The sequence below is a fragment of the Oryctolagus cuniculus genome, chromosome 1, assembly GCF_964237555.1.
Source record: "Oryctolagus cuniculus chromosome 1, mOryCun1.1, whole genome shotgun sequence".
Classification (NCBI taxonomy): Eukaryota; Metazoa; Chordata; class Mammalia; order Lagomorpha; family Leporidae; genus Oryctolagus; species Oryctolagus cuniculus.
In genome coordinates this window covers 134,812,877-134,830,222 of record NC_091432.1, presented here as the reverse complement: position 1 = coordinate 134,830,222, position 17,346 = coordinate 134,812,877, and the positions used below count along the sequence as shown (strand labels likewise).

The 17,346-nt window shown below is 42.0% G+C and overlaps 1 protein-coding gene and 1 long non-coding RNA gene across 34 annotated transcripts in view; one reads left to right on the top strand and one right to left on the bottom strand.

Moving 5' to 3' along the window:
• LOC103352409 (uncharacterized) overlaps positions 1-17,346 on the bottom strand; it is a 55,897-nt gene that overhangs the window by 10,357 nt on the left and 28,194 nt on the right. For 14 of the 27 annotated variants that reach the window (XR_011378872.1, XR_011378873.1, XR_007914576.2 and 11 more), the window contains exons 4-7: positions 17,071-17,242; positions 9,459-9,569; positions 9,110-9,330; positions 8,375-8,573 (exon numbers count right to left, since the gene is read on the bottom strand). The exons of 2 other annotated variants lie outside the window; for them this stretch is intronic. This is a non-coding gene — a long non-coding RNA (uncharacterized lncRNA). Of the gene's footprint in view, positions 1-195; positions 580-8,374; positions 8,574-9,109; positions 9,331-9,458; positions 9,570-17,070; positions 17,243-17,346 lie in introns of all 27 variants that reach the window. 11 more of the 27 variants (XR_011378862.1, XR_011378871.1, XR_011378875.1 and 8 more) reach the window with 9 other exon arrangements.
• KIF27 (kinesin family member 27) overlaps positions 1-17,346 on the top strand; it is a 102,621-nt gene that overhangs the window by 80,196 nt on the left and 5,079 nt on the right. For 6 of the 7 annotated variants that reach the window (XR_011378826.1, XM_051833658.2, XM_051833661.2 and 3 more), the window contains 3 exons: positions 3,313-3,519; positions 6,872-7,070; positions 10,132-10,287. Coding sequence is in view for 6 of the 7 variants with exons in the window: in XM_051833658.2 (XP_051689618.2) it covers positions 3,313-3,519; positions 6,872-7,070; positions 10,132-10,287 (562 nt within the window). In the remaining variant the exon portion in view is untranslated. Of the gene's footprint in view, positions 1-3,312; positions 3,520-6,871; positions 7,071-8,366; positions 8,502-10,131; positions 10,288-17,346 lie in introns of those variants that run through there. The other variant, XM_051833664.2, reaches the window with a different exon arrangement.

Sequence of the window (17,346 nt, the reverse complement as noted above, 5' to 3'; positions counted from 1 at the left end):
TAGTTTATGGGAAGTGATAAAAACATTTTACACTAAGAGAGAATTACCCAACAATTTACTACAGACAAACCACATTGTTTTACAGAAGCCAGAAACAAGTTAAAAATGTAAAAGATTACTTGAATTCTAGTTTCCTAATAATTGCCTAGTAAGTAGGGCAAACAAAGAAAATACAGGAAACATTGTAACTTTTACCTTTTAAACTTTCAATTCCATGTTTTATGATTAGAACATTCATATAGTTTATAGCAAGATACACATTTCTGCAGTGCTTCTCTAAAGCTGTGTTTCTTCTGTTTTGTTTTTTACTGATGGGGATAAGTCATCAATCGTGTTTGCAGAACACTGAACTAGGTCCTTGCTGCTCACGGTGTAGGCTCTGGACCAACAGCAACACCAGAGCTTGTTAGAAATGCAGATTCTCGGGGCTGGCGCCCTGGCTCGCTTGATTAATCCTCCGCCTGTGGCGCTGGCATCCCATATGGGTGCCGGATTCTGTCCCAGTTGCTCTTCCAGTCCAGCTCTCTGCTGTGGCCCAGGAGGACAGTGGAGGATGGCCCAAGTGCTTGGGCCCTGCACCTGCATGGGAGACTAGGAAGAAGCACCTGACTCCTGGCTTCGGATCGACACAGCACGCCAGCCGTGGTGGCCATTTGGGGGGTGAATCAATGGAAGGAAGACCTTTCTCTCTGTCTATAACTCTACCTGTCAAATAAAATAAATAAATAAATGCAGATTCTCACCCTCACTCAGACCTGCTCAATCAGGATTCAAATTTTACCAAGCTCTTTTGTGTACCTTAGTTTGAAAAGCAGGACTCTGAGATAAAGCGTGGTCAGCTCTTGATAATTTGTGGTTTGTTCTGGGGCAGAGTTTTCATCCAGGACAGTTTTCCATGACCACTTCTCCCGTCAGCTTACAGGGAACCACGCACTGTTAAATGCTGCAGCCTCACGCAGCAGGCTAGCCTCGGGCTCTGAAGTCACGACACACTTGTATATTATCTCAGTACTTTCATAACTGTGGGCATTAAGTTTACCCTGTTCTCAGCCATGTATACAGTCAAACTATTCATATTTGTTTTTGGTAAAATATAATCACATTACATTATAAATCAAAAGAATTCAGTAGTCAGGGTAATTCACTTTTATTTTGTGGTTTCTTTTAATTATCTACCTAAATACCTTTGGGTATTTAAGTCTAAAAAAATATCATTTTTGTCCTGTATCAAACACTTATCAAAAACTTAGATTCCTGATAGTGATTACACAGAGAAATAAAATGGTTGTTGAACATTTTTTTTTCAAAGATTTTATAAAATGGTTTCCTACTGGAATAGGTTATTACATGCCAGTTCCCTGAATTCCAGAACTGGAGCTATGGAAGTCACTCTAACTATTCTTTAGGTCAAACATAAATATGGTACTTTCATTTCAGATGTGTGGGGGGAGGAAGAGTACAAAAAAATGCTTGGGTCACGTAGTAAACCAGAGATAAAGGAAAACACAAAGGATCTTCAGAAAGTTCGTGGAAATAATGTGTACTATGAAAAAACTATGCATGGATTTCAAAATTGTTTGTACCAAAATAAACTTATCTCTAATCCCATGTTCCCATAAACTTTTTGATGCTTGCTGTTATTTTTTTCAGCTCTTCCTTCCTTAACTTACTCAACAGTAAGCTGAGTAAGTTTAAACTATGTGACAGGTACTGTGCTGGGTAATACGAATACAGGATGGACACACAGTCTGTCCTCAAGGAACCGAAAGTTTAGGTGACCTCCACAGTTTATGTCTATAGAAACATCTGTACACATCTCACCAATCTGTAATCATTTCTTTCAGGGTCTGGATCCCCCAAGTTACATATATTTGGATAATTCAAAGAACTGATAGGTTTTATGACAGGGAGGATTCAGCAGGCTTCTTTTTTTCCTTCCAAAGGAAAGTTCTATCATATGAAAAAAATTTGGCTTCCACCATTTTTAAGGCCTCTATTTTTCCTCCAATAACATTCCATAGGAAACTTATGAACTGTTTCATGGCCCTAGTCCTCATTACTTTTTTACTATCACACTATGCTTTTCTCCAGAGACTCTCCACAGATCACTGGTTCTTCTTCTTTTTAAATAAGACTTCTTTATAAAAGATTTATTTTTATTTATTTGAAAGGCGGAATGACAGAGAAGATAGATCTTCCATTGTAATGGTTCACTCCCCAAATACCCACAACAGCTAGGGCTGGACCAGACTAAACCCAGGGGCCAGCAACTCCATCCAGGTCTCCCTCGTGGGTGCAGGGACCCATTAATTGTTGCCTTCCAGGAAAGTTATCAGGAAGCTGAACCAGAAGTGGAGTAGGCAGGTCTTGAACCAGCACTCTGATAGGGGATGTGGGCATCCCAAGAGGCAGCTTAACCTGGTGTATCACAACACTGGCCCTCAATTACTGGCTCTTCATAATTTATTTTAAATTTTCCTTCTTTCCCTCTTAGCAGTACATGAGCATGGTTCAAAAAGTTTATGGAAAAAAATGAAACTAAAGTTTATTGTGATGCAAAATTCTTTAAATCTATGTAGTTTCTGAATTTTTGAAGTCTATGTATATTTTTCTCTTAAGATTTTAGTTATTTATTTGAGATGTAGAGTTACAGACAGAGAGAGGGAAAGACAGAGAGAAAGGTCTTCCATCTGCTGGTTCACTCCCCAAATGGCTGCAAGGGTCAGAGGTAGGCCAATCTGAAGCCAGGTGCCAGGAGCCTCCTCTGGGTCTCCCACGTGGGTGCAGGGGCCCAAGTACTTGGGCCATCTTCTACTGCATTCCCAGGGCATAAATGCAGGGAGCTGGATCGGAAGAGGAGCAGCTGGAAACCACAGGTGCCAGCCTAGCCCACTTTGCCACAGCGCCAGTCCTTCCCAGTATTGTTTGGATAGATCATCAGAGGGGCAGCAGTGGGTCTCTGGCTCTCACTCATGGACTTCCTGACATGGAATATATATGCCAGGAGTTATGTTGTAGCTGACAGTACTGCCAACCTGAGGCTGAGGCTTTGCTGAGGTCTTGTTGGAGTATAATCCTTGGATAGGTATTAACATTTGACCTTAGGACGTTTCAATACTCATCTGCCTCTTTCATTGTATTTTTAGTAGGAGGGTTGAGGGATTATATGCTATATATGTATATATAGTACAGCAAGAACTCAAACATTTTCCTGAAATTCAGTAAAAGTTCATTAGTACAATCTGAGCATATGACCAAGTCCAAGTATACTATTTCATTTAAAATGAGTGACTTCTATCGTATTGTGTCTAGGAAGAACATGTTCTTTTCCAACTTGAAGAAGGAATTGAAGCTTTGGAAGCTGCAATTGAATACAAGAATGAAAATATCCAGTGTCGCCAGAATTCGCTCAGAGCATCAATCCGAAACCTCTCCCACAGCGAAGCAAATGTCTTGGAAAAGCTAGTTTGCCTGAATCCTGTTGAGATTAGAGCTATTCTTTTCAGATATTTCAATAAGGTTGGTTTTTAAGAAACAGAGTATTTTTCTTATTAAGAAGAATCAAGATGCTTATATGAGAGGAAACTTCAAATAGTTCATGGAAAATGGAATTTAAAAATAAGTTTATTTTGCCACAAAGTTTTAGAAATCTATGCATACAAGGGGCCTCCAAAAAGTTCATGGGAAAAATGTGTTATGAAAAAAAAGCTATGTGTGACTTTCAAATTTTTTGGCACCAAAATAAACTTTTTAAATTCCATTTTGCTATTAGTACCCTTGTATTGCCTATATCCATTTTGAATTTTTAAAGATATTAAATAGCTTAAGGGTGTGTCTGTGTAACTACAATAAGCAGGTCTCCTTGCAGTATGGAATGTGGTCATCTGAAAGTTCTGTGATTATTTAAATATGTACAGCAACTGTAAGCTGGAGAGCCTTAGGGTGTGGGTGTTCTCATGCAGTGGGTTAAGCTGCCGCTTGGGAAGTCCGTATCACATATAGGAGTGCCTGGAATTGAGTCCCACCTACACTTCTGTCTAATGTGCACTCTGGGAGGTAGACGACTGCTCAAGTGCTTGGGTCCCTGTCATCCGTGTGGGGATCCTGGCTTTGGCCTGGCATGGCCCCAGCTATTACAGCCATTTGCGGAGTGAACCAGCAGATGGATGATCTCTCTGTCTCTCATTCTGCCTTTCAAATAAACTTTTTAAAAAGTCAGAGGCCCTTTCAATAGAAGATCTTTCAAAAGCAGCTTTTTAAAAAAATTCATTTATTTGAAAGGCACAATTAGAGAGAGAGGAAACACAGAGAGAGCATCCATCCACTGGTTCACCCCCGAGTTGGCCACAACAGCTGGAACTCCGAAGCCAGGAGCCAGGAGCTTCTTCCAGGTCTCCCATGTGGGTGCAGGGGCCCAAGCACTTGGCCCATCTTCCACTGCTTTCCCAGGTGCATTAGCAGGAAGCTGGATCAGAAGTTGAGCAACTGGGACTTGAACCAGTGCCCACATGGGATGCCGGTGCTGCAAACAACAGCTTTACCCACTACACCACAACACAGTCCCTAAAAGTAGTTTTTAAAACCAAGGAATTTAAGTTATATTCCTTACTATTTCTTGAATGTTTTCTAGATTTGGGTGTTGCCACATAGCATTCATGACAAATCAGGGGCTCTCCAAATTTTGATTCCCTTTCTTCATTGCTGTTAGAGTAGGGGAACTTGTACTTTCTCATCCTAACTGGTGAGTTAAAATGGAGGTGAAATGGTAGTTCAGTGGTAAAGACAGCAATGGATTTGATTAACCTGAATGTGTTCAAGTCAATTAAAATATTTTATATGAACTTGACAGTTGACTAATCGAAAGATGTTTCATAGCACTGATATTCACTGATACTCAGCTTTTTTCTAAGGTCTTTTCCACTCAATGTATTTATCAAGTACCTGTTCCACATAGGATATATGAGGGTACTTCCAAAAGTTTGTGGAAAAGTTGAATTAAATGATAATTTTGATGCAAAAATGTTGAAATCCATGAAGGTTTTTCATAATACATGTTTTTCACAAACTTTTTCAAGGCCCTTTTTAAAACTGTGTATTAAATACAATTCCAAACCTATGAAACATAGATGAAAATATTACCCACAGCCTCTCTTGGCTAACCCATCAGCAGTAAGCCAGTGTTGAGGCTGAGGGCATATCCTGTCGCTGGTGTCTGCAGGAAAGAAAAATGGCGGAGTACTGCCCCAGCCTTTGCTGACTCTTATGGTGCTTTTTGAGTGAGGGTTCTTACCACAGGTACCCTGGCCAAGGTCAGATTTTTCTGATCTTGAGAACCCTTTGTGGAAATGAGTAGTTTTCTGTACAGAAGATTATCAATATACATGACTTGAAACTGTATTCTGTATTTATAGTTTTAAAAATTACTTATAATGTCCACTTTGGAATTAAAACTGGGAACTACCTAGATGTTACAAAGAGTCTTTAGTGTCTCAGAATCCAGTTAGAGAAATAGAGTTACGGCAATATAAATTGTAAACTGCAGCACTCACATCTAAGAAACGATGGAGGAAGTGCTTATTAGAACAGTATTATAAAAGTTATTATAAAACATTATAACATTATAAAAGTGTTACTGGGCAAATGTGATGCAGTAGGTTAAGCTGCTGCTTGGGACACCGCATCCCACACTGGAGTGCTGATTCAAGTCCTAGCTAGTACTCTGCCTCTGACCCAGCTTCCTCCTAATGCACCCTGGGAGGCAGTAGAGGATGGCCCAAGTACTCAGATCCCTACCACCCACATGAAGAAAACCACACTGTTACCAATTCTGAATCCAAGCAAATTCAAAAGGCTGTTAGGTTATTTTGTGGCTAGGGTCAAAGAATTTGCCTTGGGATCCAACACTTATGCAGGAATCACTTAGACAAGAGCACTTCAGAAAGTTTGGGAAAAACAGAATTAAAAGGTAAGTTTTCACATCCCACATCAGAATGCCTGTGTTGGTGTCCTGGCTCTGCTTCCAAATCCAGCTTCCTGCTAGTGCGTGCCCTGGGAGGTAGCAAGTGACAGCTCAAGTACCTGGGTCCTGGCATCTGTTTGGGACATGGATCAAGCTTCAGGTTTCTGGTTTTGACCCAGCCTGGTCCTGGCTGTCATAAGCATTTGGGAAGTGAATCAGTGGATGGAGGATCTCTGGCTGTCTCTGTCTCTGTCTCATCTGTCACTCTACCATTTGTATAAGTTTAAAAAAAAAAAACAGAGAAAGAAAAAAAATGAAATTCTTCTGTAAAAAATGTTGAAATCCATATATATAAGGATTCTTCAAAAGGTTCATGAAGGGGCTGGCACTGTGGCACAGTAGGTTAATCCTCCGCCTGCGGTGCTGGCATCCCATGTGGGCGCCAGTTCTAGTCCCGGCTACTCCTCTTCCAATCCAGCTCTCTGCTGTGGCCTGGGAAAGCAGTAGAAGATGGCCCAAGTCTTTGGGTCCCTGCACCCGCAAGGGAGACCAGGAAGAAGCACTTCGCTCCTGGCTCTGGCCGTTGTGGCCACTTGGGGAGTGAACCAAAGGAATGAAGACCTCTCTCTCTGTCTCTACCTCTCTCTCACTGTAACTCTACCTCTCAAATAAATAAATAAATAAAAATATTATAAAAAAGGTTCATGAAAAAGCATATTCTGAAAAAATTATGCATGGATTTCAAAAATTTTTTGCACCAAAAATCTTTTAATTCCGTTTTCCATGAACATTTTGAAATACCCTCCTATTTGAGAAAGTAAGGAAAATCAGTTTTATGTAGCCTAAGAAAAGTAAATTAATCTTATTAGGTTATCTAGATGCACTTAAAAGGTAAAAATTTGTATTTGCCAGGTGGTTAATTTGCGAGAAGCTGAACGGAAACAACAATTAGAGAATGAAGAGATCAAAATGAAGGTTCTGGAACGGGACAACATGGTTCGGGAGCTGGAGTCTGCACTGGAACATCTGAAGTTGCAGTGTGACCGGAGACTGACCCTCCAGCAAAAGGAACATGAGCAAAAGATGCAGCTGCTGTTACATCATTTCAGAGGTAACTGCCCCTTTTCATCTGTTATGCGAAGGTAATGTGTAGGGGGAATTGAGGAGGGAAGATAAAGAGATTTTGATCATGTAAAAGGCCCAGTAGGTACAAAGGTGCTTCAGAAAGTTCGCGGCAAAATGGTTCTGAAGGATGTTTGGGGGCCAGCGCTGTGGCGCAGCGGGTTAAAGCCCCAGTCTGCAGTACCTGCATCCCATATGGCCGCTGGTTCAAGTCCCAGCTGCTCCATTTCCAATCCAGCTCTCCGCTGTGACTTGGGAAGGTGGTGGAAGGTGGCCCAAGTCCTTGGGCTCCTGCACCCGCGTGGGAGACCCAGAGGAGGCTCCTGGCTCTTGGCTTTGGATCGGCGTAGCTCTGGCCATTGCAGCCATCTGGGGAGTGAACTGGCATATGGAAGACTTCTCTCTCTCTCTCTCTCTCTCTCTCTCTGTGCCTCTCTGTAACTCTGCCTTTCAAATAAATAAATCTTAAAAAAAAAAAAGAGAGAGAGATGTTTGGGTGCAAAAAATTTTGAGGGGACAGGAGTTACCTTGCAATATTTTAAATAGCTGCTTGGAATGACCCCATATTGCAGTGTTAGATTGAGTCCCAGCTACTCCACTTCCAATCCAGTTTCCTGCTAATGCAGGGGAAAAAATGCAGAAGATGATGGCTGAAATGCTTGTGTCTGTTCCACCCATGTTAGAGACCCATATGGAGTTTCAGGCTCCTGGCTTCAGCCCAGCCTAGCCTTGGTTTGTTGTGGGCATTTGGGTAGTAGGCCAGCATGTGTAAGATATCTCTCTCTCTCTACCTTCCATGCATTTTCCATGAACTTTTTTGAAGACCTCTAGTATGCATGGATTCCAAAAAAATTTTGCACCAAAATAAGCATACTCTATTAGTCATTTTCCATGAAATTTCTGAAGTACACTGGAATAAACAGTGACTACTGTAAGTAGTAGGTTATTTTATTTTACATGTTTGGTTACCATGAATTGGGAGAGTTGACTTTCATACTGGGCTATCATACCTGAAATGCTGTTCCTTCTGCTGGCCCCCAGCACACATATAAAAACTGCTGCAAGCCGGCTAGTCTGTGGTTGATCTAGTTTTTGATGAAAATATGCGTCTAGTTCCCAGGGAAATAGTATTATGATATTTAAATATTTTCCATCCACCTAAAGTGATAGGCTCTGTTAGGCCCTTCCGTACATTCCTAGATATATTTCTTAGTATAATTTTTGATTACCAGATTTCACACATTAAAGTTTGTATCTTGGGTTAAAACTGGTCTACCACTTCTAGGCACATACTGTTGTCAGTGAGCAGCTGTTCAACTATCAATTCCAGTCAGGCCAGAGAGTCATCACCGTCACCGAGCCCCATGGACCCCAGGCAGATGGCCAGTATACGAACAGCCAAACAGCTACTATAGCAACCGAATCACTGCCAATCAGGACCATTACTGCTTCAGTCCAAGCTTCTTGGTCTTCATTCTCATGAATCTGAAAGCTGAAAATTGGTCAAAAGCAATGAAGAAGAAGCAACATGAATTTGCAGAAAATTAGAAAATATATGAATTTGAGTGTTGAGGTAATCTGCCTCTAAATGAATTCTGTAACTGGTTAATTAGCCACCAGTTGCCTAATGACAAGATTTCCTTGGCAGGATACCACATGCATCATTGCATTCAAACGTGCTCTTCTTTCCTTAGTTTAATTTTAAGTCTCTAAAAGTGACATTTTAATCAAAATTTTAACTGTTTTTAAAGTGACTGGAATCAGATTGAAAAATCAATCATCTCATTCTATAAGTATATAAGTTTTTTATAACAAAGTCATAATTTAATATAATAACAATTATGAATCTTCCAATTTCTGGTGAATTTGGGACATAAAATTAAGTTTATTTATATGATGTAGTATGGAGATTATGATTTACAATATCGTTAATTTTAAGTATTTTTGAAAACATGATGAGTTAACTTAAAATATACAATTATACTTAAATAAATTTTACAAAATAGCAAATTATAACAAGAAAATTACCAACTAGGAGGACCTCTTTCTAAGTGTGCCAGTAGGAGAGAGTAGGTCAGAAAGTGTCTTTTGAAGAGCAGTATTATTCAGATTTGTCACTACAGCTAAACACCTGAAGGAAGATGTCTATTTGGCGCACCGTTTGGGAGGTCCGCGGCTTCATTAGTTGGGCATCTGTCTGGTGAGGCCTGAGGATGGCAGTGGCATAGCACATGCAGAGGAGGGATCACCTGGTGAGCCAGGAATCAGAAAGAACAGCTGGTCCCCACGGGCTTCTATAACCACCCGCTATCATAATGACCTTGTCAGAGCATGCCCCGACTAGGGACCTCCCATAGCCCACCTCCCACCCACTTACACGACTTTGGGATCCTTAGATCCTTAGGACTTATCCTGCATGAGTTGGGAGTTAAATCTTACTTAAACTATAGCAGTTAGCCTTCTGTATTTCCTGTTTCCAGAGCAGAACCTAGTGTGGATAGCATGAGACATTCATAAACATTAATCAGCAGCTTTCAGTTGTCTTATGGCCTGAACTAGAACTTTACTGACACTGGCTGTGCTCCCTCTTCTTTGTCCATGGTGCTTTCCTTTGGGACTTAATCTTTCTCGTCTCTTTTAACCAGTTGTTTTTTGTGGGGTTTTTGGCTATCTATTTCTTGGACCTTTAAACCTTAGGCTTATGAATTTCCACATAACCACAATTCCTGTTATAAATTGCAGATGGACAGAGCTCCCAACAGAAACTTCTAATAGAAAACACCTTATTCTGCTGCTTTAAGCATAAGTCTAGCAAAAATGCTTGTGAATCATGAAAATTTGGTGGTTAGTAGGGCATAGGATAGAAAATGTGACTAAGGGCTCAGTCCTTAGAAAAACATCACAGGTAGAAGAATCCAAATTGTAGCTGAAAACTACTCCATTCAGGTAACAGAAGTGTGGAACAGATTTCTGACCCTTTAGGCTGGGGCTATGTTAAAACTTAACTGTGAATTCTTTTTTGATTTTAAATTTAAGTTTCTATTTTATAGAGTCAGGTGGAGAAGATACTACAGAAATTTTAAAAACATATGAAGATAAAATCCAGCAATTGGAAAAAGATCTTTATTTCTATAAGAAAACCAGCAGAGATCTTAAGAAGAAACTTAAAGAACTGTTAGTTCGGCGGCAACTAGCAACAATGGAAAGTAAGACTTCCAGTTTTACTTATCACGCAGAAACTGTTTCTCTAGCATTTGGTGAAGTCATGCTTGATTAGTAGTGCAGCCTTTCTTGATTGATTAGGTGATTTAACATTAAATATTTCCCTTCTTTTTGTCTCTGTAGACAAAAATAGTAAGATAAAACCAAATGAGAAGTAAATGAATAAAAAATGTATATATGACAAGGAAACAATCATTTATTGTGTGCCATGTGCCAGGGGCTCTGTAATTCTTAACTTTTTTAATCCTTAAAATAATCCTGTCCTGTTTTATAGTAAATTAAGCCTTCTTATCATGATTAAAAAGATGTACAACAGAGAGGAATAAAAGTAAAGGCCACTGGTATGTAGAGTTGGCACTTGCCTAATTGACATAAGACACATCAGATACTCTGCAAGAGTTAGAAGCACTGGGGTCGGGACTGTGGCACAGCAGTTAAGCCATTGTCTGCAGTGCCAGCACCCCATATAGGGGCCAGTTCTCATCCCAGCTGCTCCAGTTCCAAGCCAGCTCCCTGCTAATGGCCTGGGAAAGCAGTGGAAGGGGGTTCCTGCACCCACGTGGGAGACCCCAAAGAAGCCCCTGACTCCTGTCTCTGGACCTGCCCATTCCCAGCTATTGCAGCCATTTGAGGAGTAAACCAATGGATGGAAGACCTCTCTCTCTCTCCCAGTTGCCCTCTGTTAACTCTGCCTGTCAAACAAATAAATAAATCTTAAAAAAAAAGTTAGAAGCACCATAAAGGTAGTATTTTGTTATGATTAAAATGTATCCTCTTTAAGACAGTAATCAGTATTTCTCAAATAATAGTTTACATTTTATATAAAAGAATTAGCCTTCCTTTAGAGACAATATCCTTTTAATAAAGTATGATTTATGAAAAGTTGACTTTAAAACCTTTTAGCAATACACCTATTTTATACCTATAAAGAAAACTGCTTAAAGATGGAGACACACATGTAAAGAAACCACTGAGAAATTACATGTATGTACAATTAAAAAGTATATGTGAATAGATAATAGAAGCAGAATTAACATTTGTTAAAAATATGACTCAGTAATATTTTTAAAAAGTAATTCTAATGCTACATTATGTTTATATTAATCACATTTTCACAAATAATTTCATTTAACCCTCAAACTCACAGTAGACTGGTAACTGCTAACCTCATTTTTATTTCCATTTATTTGAAAGACATAGATCTTCCATCCACTGGTTCACTCCCCAGATACCTTTAACAGCCACGGCTGGGAATTCCATTGGAGTCTCCTGTAAAGGTGGCAGGGATCCAGCTACTTGAGCCATTAGGTGCTGCCTCCCAGGGTGTGCATTAACAGGAAATTGGACTGGAAGTGGAGCCAAGACTGAAACCTAGGCACTCCAGTATGGGACACGGGTATCTTAACTGCAGCACCAAGTGCCCACCCCTGCTAACTTTATTTTTAGATAAAGCAATAAAGTTTAGGGAGGCCAAGGGACTCATGAACAGAACAATAATTAAATCATATTTTAAGGTCTCTCCTCTTTTGACTCCTGGTTCAGTATTCTAGAAGTTGTCTCAGGATAAAGATGGGACATAAACATACAAATCCCACAAAAGATTTTCAGTGTGGTAATACAAAAGTGCTTACTGATACAACTCAAACATTTATATGAAATACTGCCTTGCAAAATATAGCTGAAACTACAACTTGAAATACTACTTGCAAAACATTAAGAAACAGAGAACAATCAGCACAAGACCATGTTAGCTTTTTGAAAATCCACTTTTGGGGCCATTGTTATGGCACAGTGGGTTAAGCCACTACGTGCATGGTGCCCATATCAGAGTGCCACCTTGAGTCCCAGCTGTTCCGTTTCCCAATCAGCCCCTGCTAATGTACCTGGGAAAGCAGCAGATGATGACCCAGTAAGGGGGCCTTTGCCACCCATGTGGGAGACCCAGATGGATTTCTGGGCTCCCAGCTTCATCCTGTCCTAGTCTTGACTGTTGCCATCTGGGGAGTGAATCAGCAGATGGAAGATCTTTGCCTCTCCCTGCCACTCTACTAAATCAATAAATCTATTTCTAAAAAAAAAAAAAAAAAAACTACTTTCAAGGAGTAGGCGTTTAGTCTGGCAATTAAGACACCCGCATCCTCTCTGTCTCTCTCTCTCACTGTCCACTCTGCCTGTCAAAAAAAAAAAAAAAAAAAAAAGACACCTGCATCAAAGTACCTGGGTTTGATACCCCGTGCCGTTTCCTGACTCCAGCTTAATGCTAACACAGACCCTTGGGAAATAGGGGTGGTGGTTCAGGTAGTTGGTTTCCTCCACCCACACGGGAGACCAGGATTGAGTTCCGGCTTCTGGTTCTGGCTTAGCCCAGTTCCAGCCATTGCAGGCATTTGGCAAGTAAGCCAGTAGATGGGAGCTCTTAACTGTCTCTCAATTTTTAAAAAATCTATTTTCAAATTTCAAATATTTAAAATAAGGTATTTAGTTTGTAAATGGCTCATGTTTATTAGTGTGTACGGAACATTTAAAAAGATTTATGTATTTACTTACTTGAGAGAAAGGGAAGGAGAAAGGGGGGAGAGAGAGAAAGGAGAGAAGGGGAGAGAGAGGGAGAAGAAGGGAGGGTGGGAGAGGGAGAGAGAGGGAGGGAGGGAGAGAGAGGGAGGGAGGGAGGGAGAGAGAGTATCGATCTTCCAGCCACTGGTTCACTCCACAAATAACTGCAACTGCCAGGTCTAATCCAGGCTGAAACCAGGAGCCCAGACCTGCAGCCTCATCCTCCACGTGGGTACCCGGGACTCAAGCACTGCAGCCATCATCAGCTGCCTTCCCAGCCACATCAGCAGGAAACGGAATCAGAGGTGGAGCAGCCAGGCCGTGAACACTCACATAAATAGGGGAAGCCAGGGCACAGTGGTGGCTGACCCCGCTGCACTGCATGCTGGCCCTCCAGACATTCCTTCCTTCCTTCCTTCCTTCCTTCCTTCCTTCCTTCCTTCCTTCCTTCCTTCCTTCCTTCCTCCCTCCCTCCCTCCCTCCCTCCCTCCCTCCCTCCCTCCCTCCCTCCCTCCTTCCTTCCTTCCTTCCTTCCTTCCTTCCTTCCTTCCTTTTTTTTAAGATTTATTTATTTTACTTGAAAGGTGGAGTTACAGAGAAGGAGAGGCAGAGGCAGAGAGAGAGATCTTCTATTCGCTGGCTCATTTAACTTTTAAATTGAGAGGCAAAGTTACAGACAGGAGAGACACAGGGAGAGGTCTTCCATCTGCTGATTCACTCCCCAAAGAGCTGGAGCTGGGCCAGTCTGAAGCCGGAGCCAGGAGCTTCTTCCAGGTCTCCCTCGTGGGTGCAGGGGCCCAAGGACTTGAGCCATCTTCCACTGCTTTCCCAGGAACATTAGCAGGGGGCTGGGACTCAAACTGGAGCCCACATAGGATGCCGACACTGCACGTGGTGGCTTAACCTGCTATGCCACAGCACCAGCACCATTCCTTTCTAAATAACAGTGTTGTATGGTGGTATAATTTGAAGAAACCTAGATTTTTTTTTTTTTTTTTTTTTGACAGGCAGAGTGGACAGTGAGAGAGAGACAGAGAGAAAGGTCTTCCTTTGCCGTTGGTTTACCCTCAATGGCCGCCGCGGCCAGCACGCTGCGGCCGGCGCACCGCGCTGATCCGAAGGTAGGAGCCAGGTGCTTCTCCTGGTCTCCCATGGGGTGCAGGGCCCAAGCACTTGGTCCATCCTCCACTGCACTCCTGGGCCATAGCAGAGAGCTGGCCTGGAAGAGGGGCAACCGGGACAGAATCTGGCGCCCTGACCAGGACTAGAACCTGGTGTGCCGGCGCCACAGGCGGAGGATTAGCCTAGTGAGCCGCGGCGCCGGCAGAAACCTAGATTTTTATCCTGCTCTTTAATGATAAAAGGCTAAAAGTTAAATCTTAGAGAGCTATAAAATGAGGATAATACCTGTCTGATTAACATATCTAAGAAGTCTAGCAGTTAATTTGCTATTTTACCTAGAAGCATTTTAAAACTTTTTAAAGATTGGATATAAGAGGTAATATACTAGGGTACTTTGTAAAGTTCATGGAAAAATTGAATTACATGTGATCTTAGCCAAAAGGCCAAGAAGCAATGAAAATTTGAATTAAAAGATAAGTTGAAGTACTGGCACTGTGGCACAGTGGGTTAAGATACTGCTTGTAATGCAGTACTCTTGATATGAGATCATATCAAGAGTGCCAGTTTGAGTCTCAGATGCTCTGCTTCTGATCCAGTTTCCTGCTAATGCTCCTGAGAGAGCACCAGAGGATGTCTGGACCCCACCACCCATGTGGGAGACCCAGCTGGAGTTCCTGACTCCTGGCTCAAACCTGGCTGTTAGGGCCATTTGGGGAGTCAGCCAGCAGAGAGAAGATATTCCCTATCTCTCCCTCTCTCTGTTACTCTACTTTTCGATAAATAAATAAATAAATAAATCTTTTTTTAATCAGTTGATTTTAGTGCAAAAATATTGAATGCAGTTTTTTCATAATATGCATTTTTATGAACTTTTTGAAAACTCTTTATATACTCATTACATTTTTAAATATAGGAAAAAAGCAGAAAACAAGCCTCCCATAACCATACTTAGGTTTTTGCATAATTCCTTTCATATTTTCTCCATACTTTCGAGGATGCTTTCTAAACTAGTTTGTAAGAATAAAATCAGGGGCGCTGGTGCTGTGGTGCGGTAGGTTAATCCTCCGCCTGTGTGTGGCACTGGCATCCCATATGGGTGCTGGTTCTAGTCCTGGCTGCCCCTCTTCCAATCCAGTGCTCTGCTACGGCCTGGGAAAACAGTGGAAGATGGCCCAAGTCCTTGGGACCCTGCACCCACATGGGAGACCCAGAAGAATCTCCTGGCTCCTGACTTCGGATCATTGCGGCCATTTGGGGAGTGAACCAGCAGAAGGAAGACCTCTCTCTCTCTCTCTCCCTCTCACTGTGTGTAACTCTAGCTCTCAAATAAATAAATCTTAAAAAAAAAAAAAAAAAGAATAAAATCAGTTTAGGGGGACAGGCATTTAACCTGGCAGTTAAGACATGTTAGTAGATCTGCATCCCACGTTGGAATTCTAGGCTCAATACCTGGCTCCACCTCCTGACTCCAGCTTCCTATCAATGCAAACCCTAAGAGGCACCAGATGATGGCTCAAGTAATTGTCACACACATGGGAGACCTGGACTGATTTCTTGGCTCCTGGCTTTAACCTGATCCAGTGCTGACCACTGCTGGCATTTGAGGAACGTACTAGAGAACTCGGAGCGCTTGGTCTGTCTCTCCAAATAATACATTTTAAATCAGTTTATATCGACAGTCTCCACTCACTTACTTAAGTTTAAATATGCAGAACAATCCCTGTATCAATTTGAATCACTATAAAAGTGTATGTAAGGGTACCAGAGTCAGAAGATCTGGGTTAGAACCCCAATTTGGCCGGCGCCGCGGCTCACTAGGCTAATCCTCTGTCTTGCAGCACCGGCACACCGGGTTCTAGTCCCGGTCGGGGCGCCGGGTTCTGTCCCGGTTGCCTCTCTTCCAGGCCAGCTCTCTGCTGTGGCCAGGGAGTGCAGTGGAGGATGGCCCAGGTGCTTGGGCCCTGCACCCCATGGGAGACCAGGAAAAGCACCTGGCTCCTGGCTCCTGCCATCGGATCAGCGCGGTGCGCCAGCCGCGGCGGCCATTGGAGGGTGAACCAACGGCAAAAGGAAGACCTTTCTCTCTGTCTCTCTCTCTCACTGTCCACTCTGCCTTTCAAAAAAAAAAAAAAAACCCAACTTTTTTTTATTAGCTATATGACCTTGGGCAAACTACTCTCTCCCTAGTCTGTTTACTTTGTTCGTTATACAACTTTAAGAGCAGGAAACTGTGTTGTGAAGAATCAGTGTGCTCTGGAGTGCCCATCTCTGCTCTTCATTGCGGTCTTTAAAAAGTAAGATGCTTGCTCCTCCCCAGACGTGCTGACCTGGGCAGCAGGAATTTTGAAAGCTTTCTGGTGACTCATGATTGCAGCAATCTGTAGCCAACTTAGTGTCTGCTTTAGTTCCATGTGAGGATCTATGTTATTTGCTGGTTCGGGTGTCTTGTTTTGGGGAGAATTTTTCAACTAGAAATCCGTAAGTTTTAAATGAAGGGTTACAAAAAAGAATGCCTACAGGAGCCAGGGAAGCTAGATGGGCAGGGGCGGCTCTGCTTCAGCCGCTGTTGCTATGTTATCGTTTCTGATTTTTCTAGAAAAGCTGGAAATCCATATTTTTATATGATACCAATATTTATATTTTAGGTCAAGTATTACTAACATTATAAGCCAAGTAAAACATGTCTGTGGGTCAGACTGGCTTGGAAGCTGCCAGTGTGCAACCTGTTTTTAAAGTTTGTCCTCACAAGACTAAAAATACACTAAGCATGTAGCAACATATGCTGCATTTGGCATTTTTTTGTCATATTATGTCTGGGACCTGATTTCCTTTAAGCAAATTTTGATCTTTGATATCAGGTAGTCTATAATTTGAGATTATACCAGGCTTTGATCTCTCACTCAAATCACTCATCCCAGCGGTGTCGCCCACTGAGCTGGGGTATGCCCTCTCTCCATTTTGATGGCAGAACTTGTGGTGTACACCCCACAGTACCCTTGGACAGCAGGACCCTGCCATCATACTAGGAATTCTGAGACCAGATTTTCACACATACAGTGCCCAGTCCCAGAGGTACTTTGTAGTATTCTCACCTGGCCTGGGTGTGGCATTCACCAGGGGCAAGCCCAGCAGGGGGCAAGTGTGGAAAGGCACCAGAGGTCTAGAGCAGGCCTGTGTTTCCATGAAGCATCAAAATCCGTAGAAGACTTATTTCATAACTTTGTTCTACTAATTAAAGTTCTGAGTTATTTACATGCAAGATGCCTATAAGTGAAATAAGAATAATTCATAGTCACACATTTGCCTAACAGACGTCATTTAACACAAGAAACCTGGAAGACACTGTGTGTATTGAGTGATAATAATGG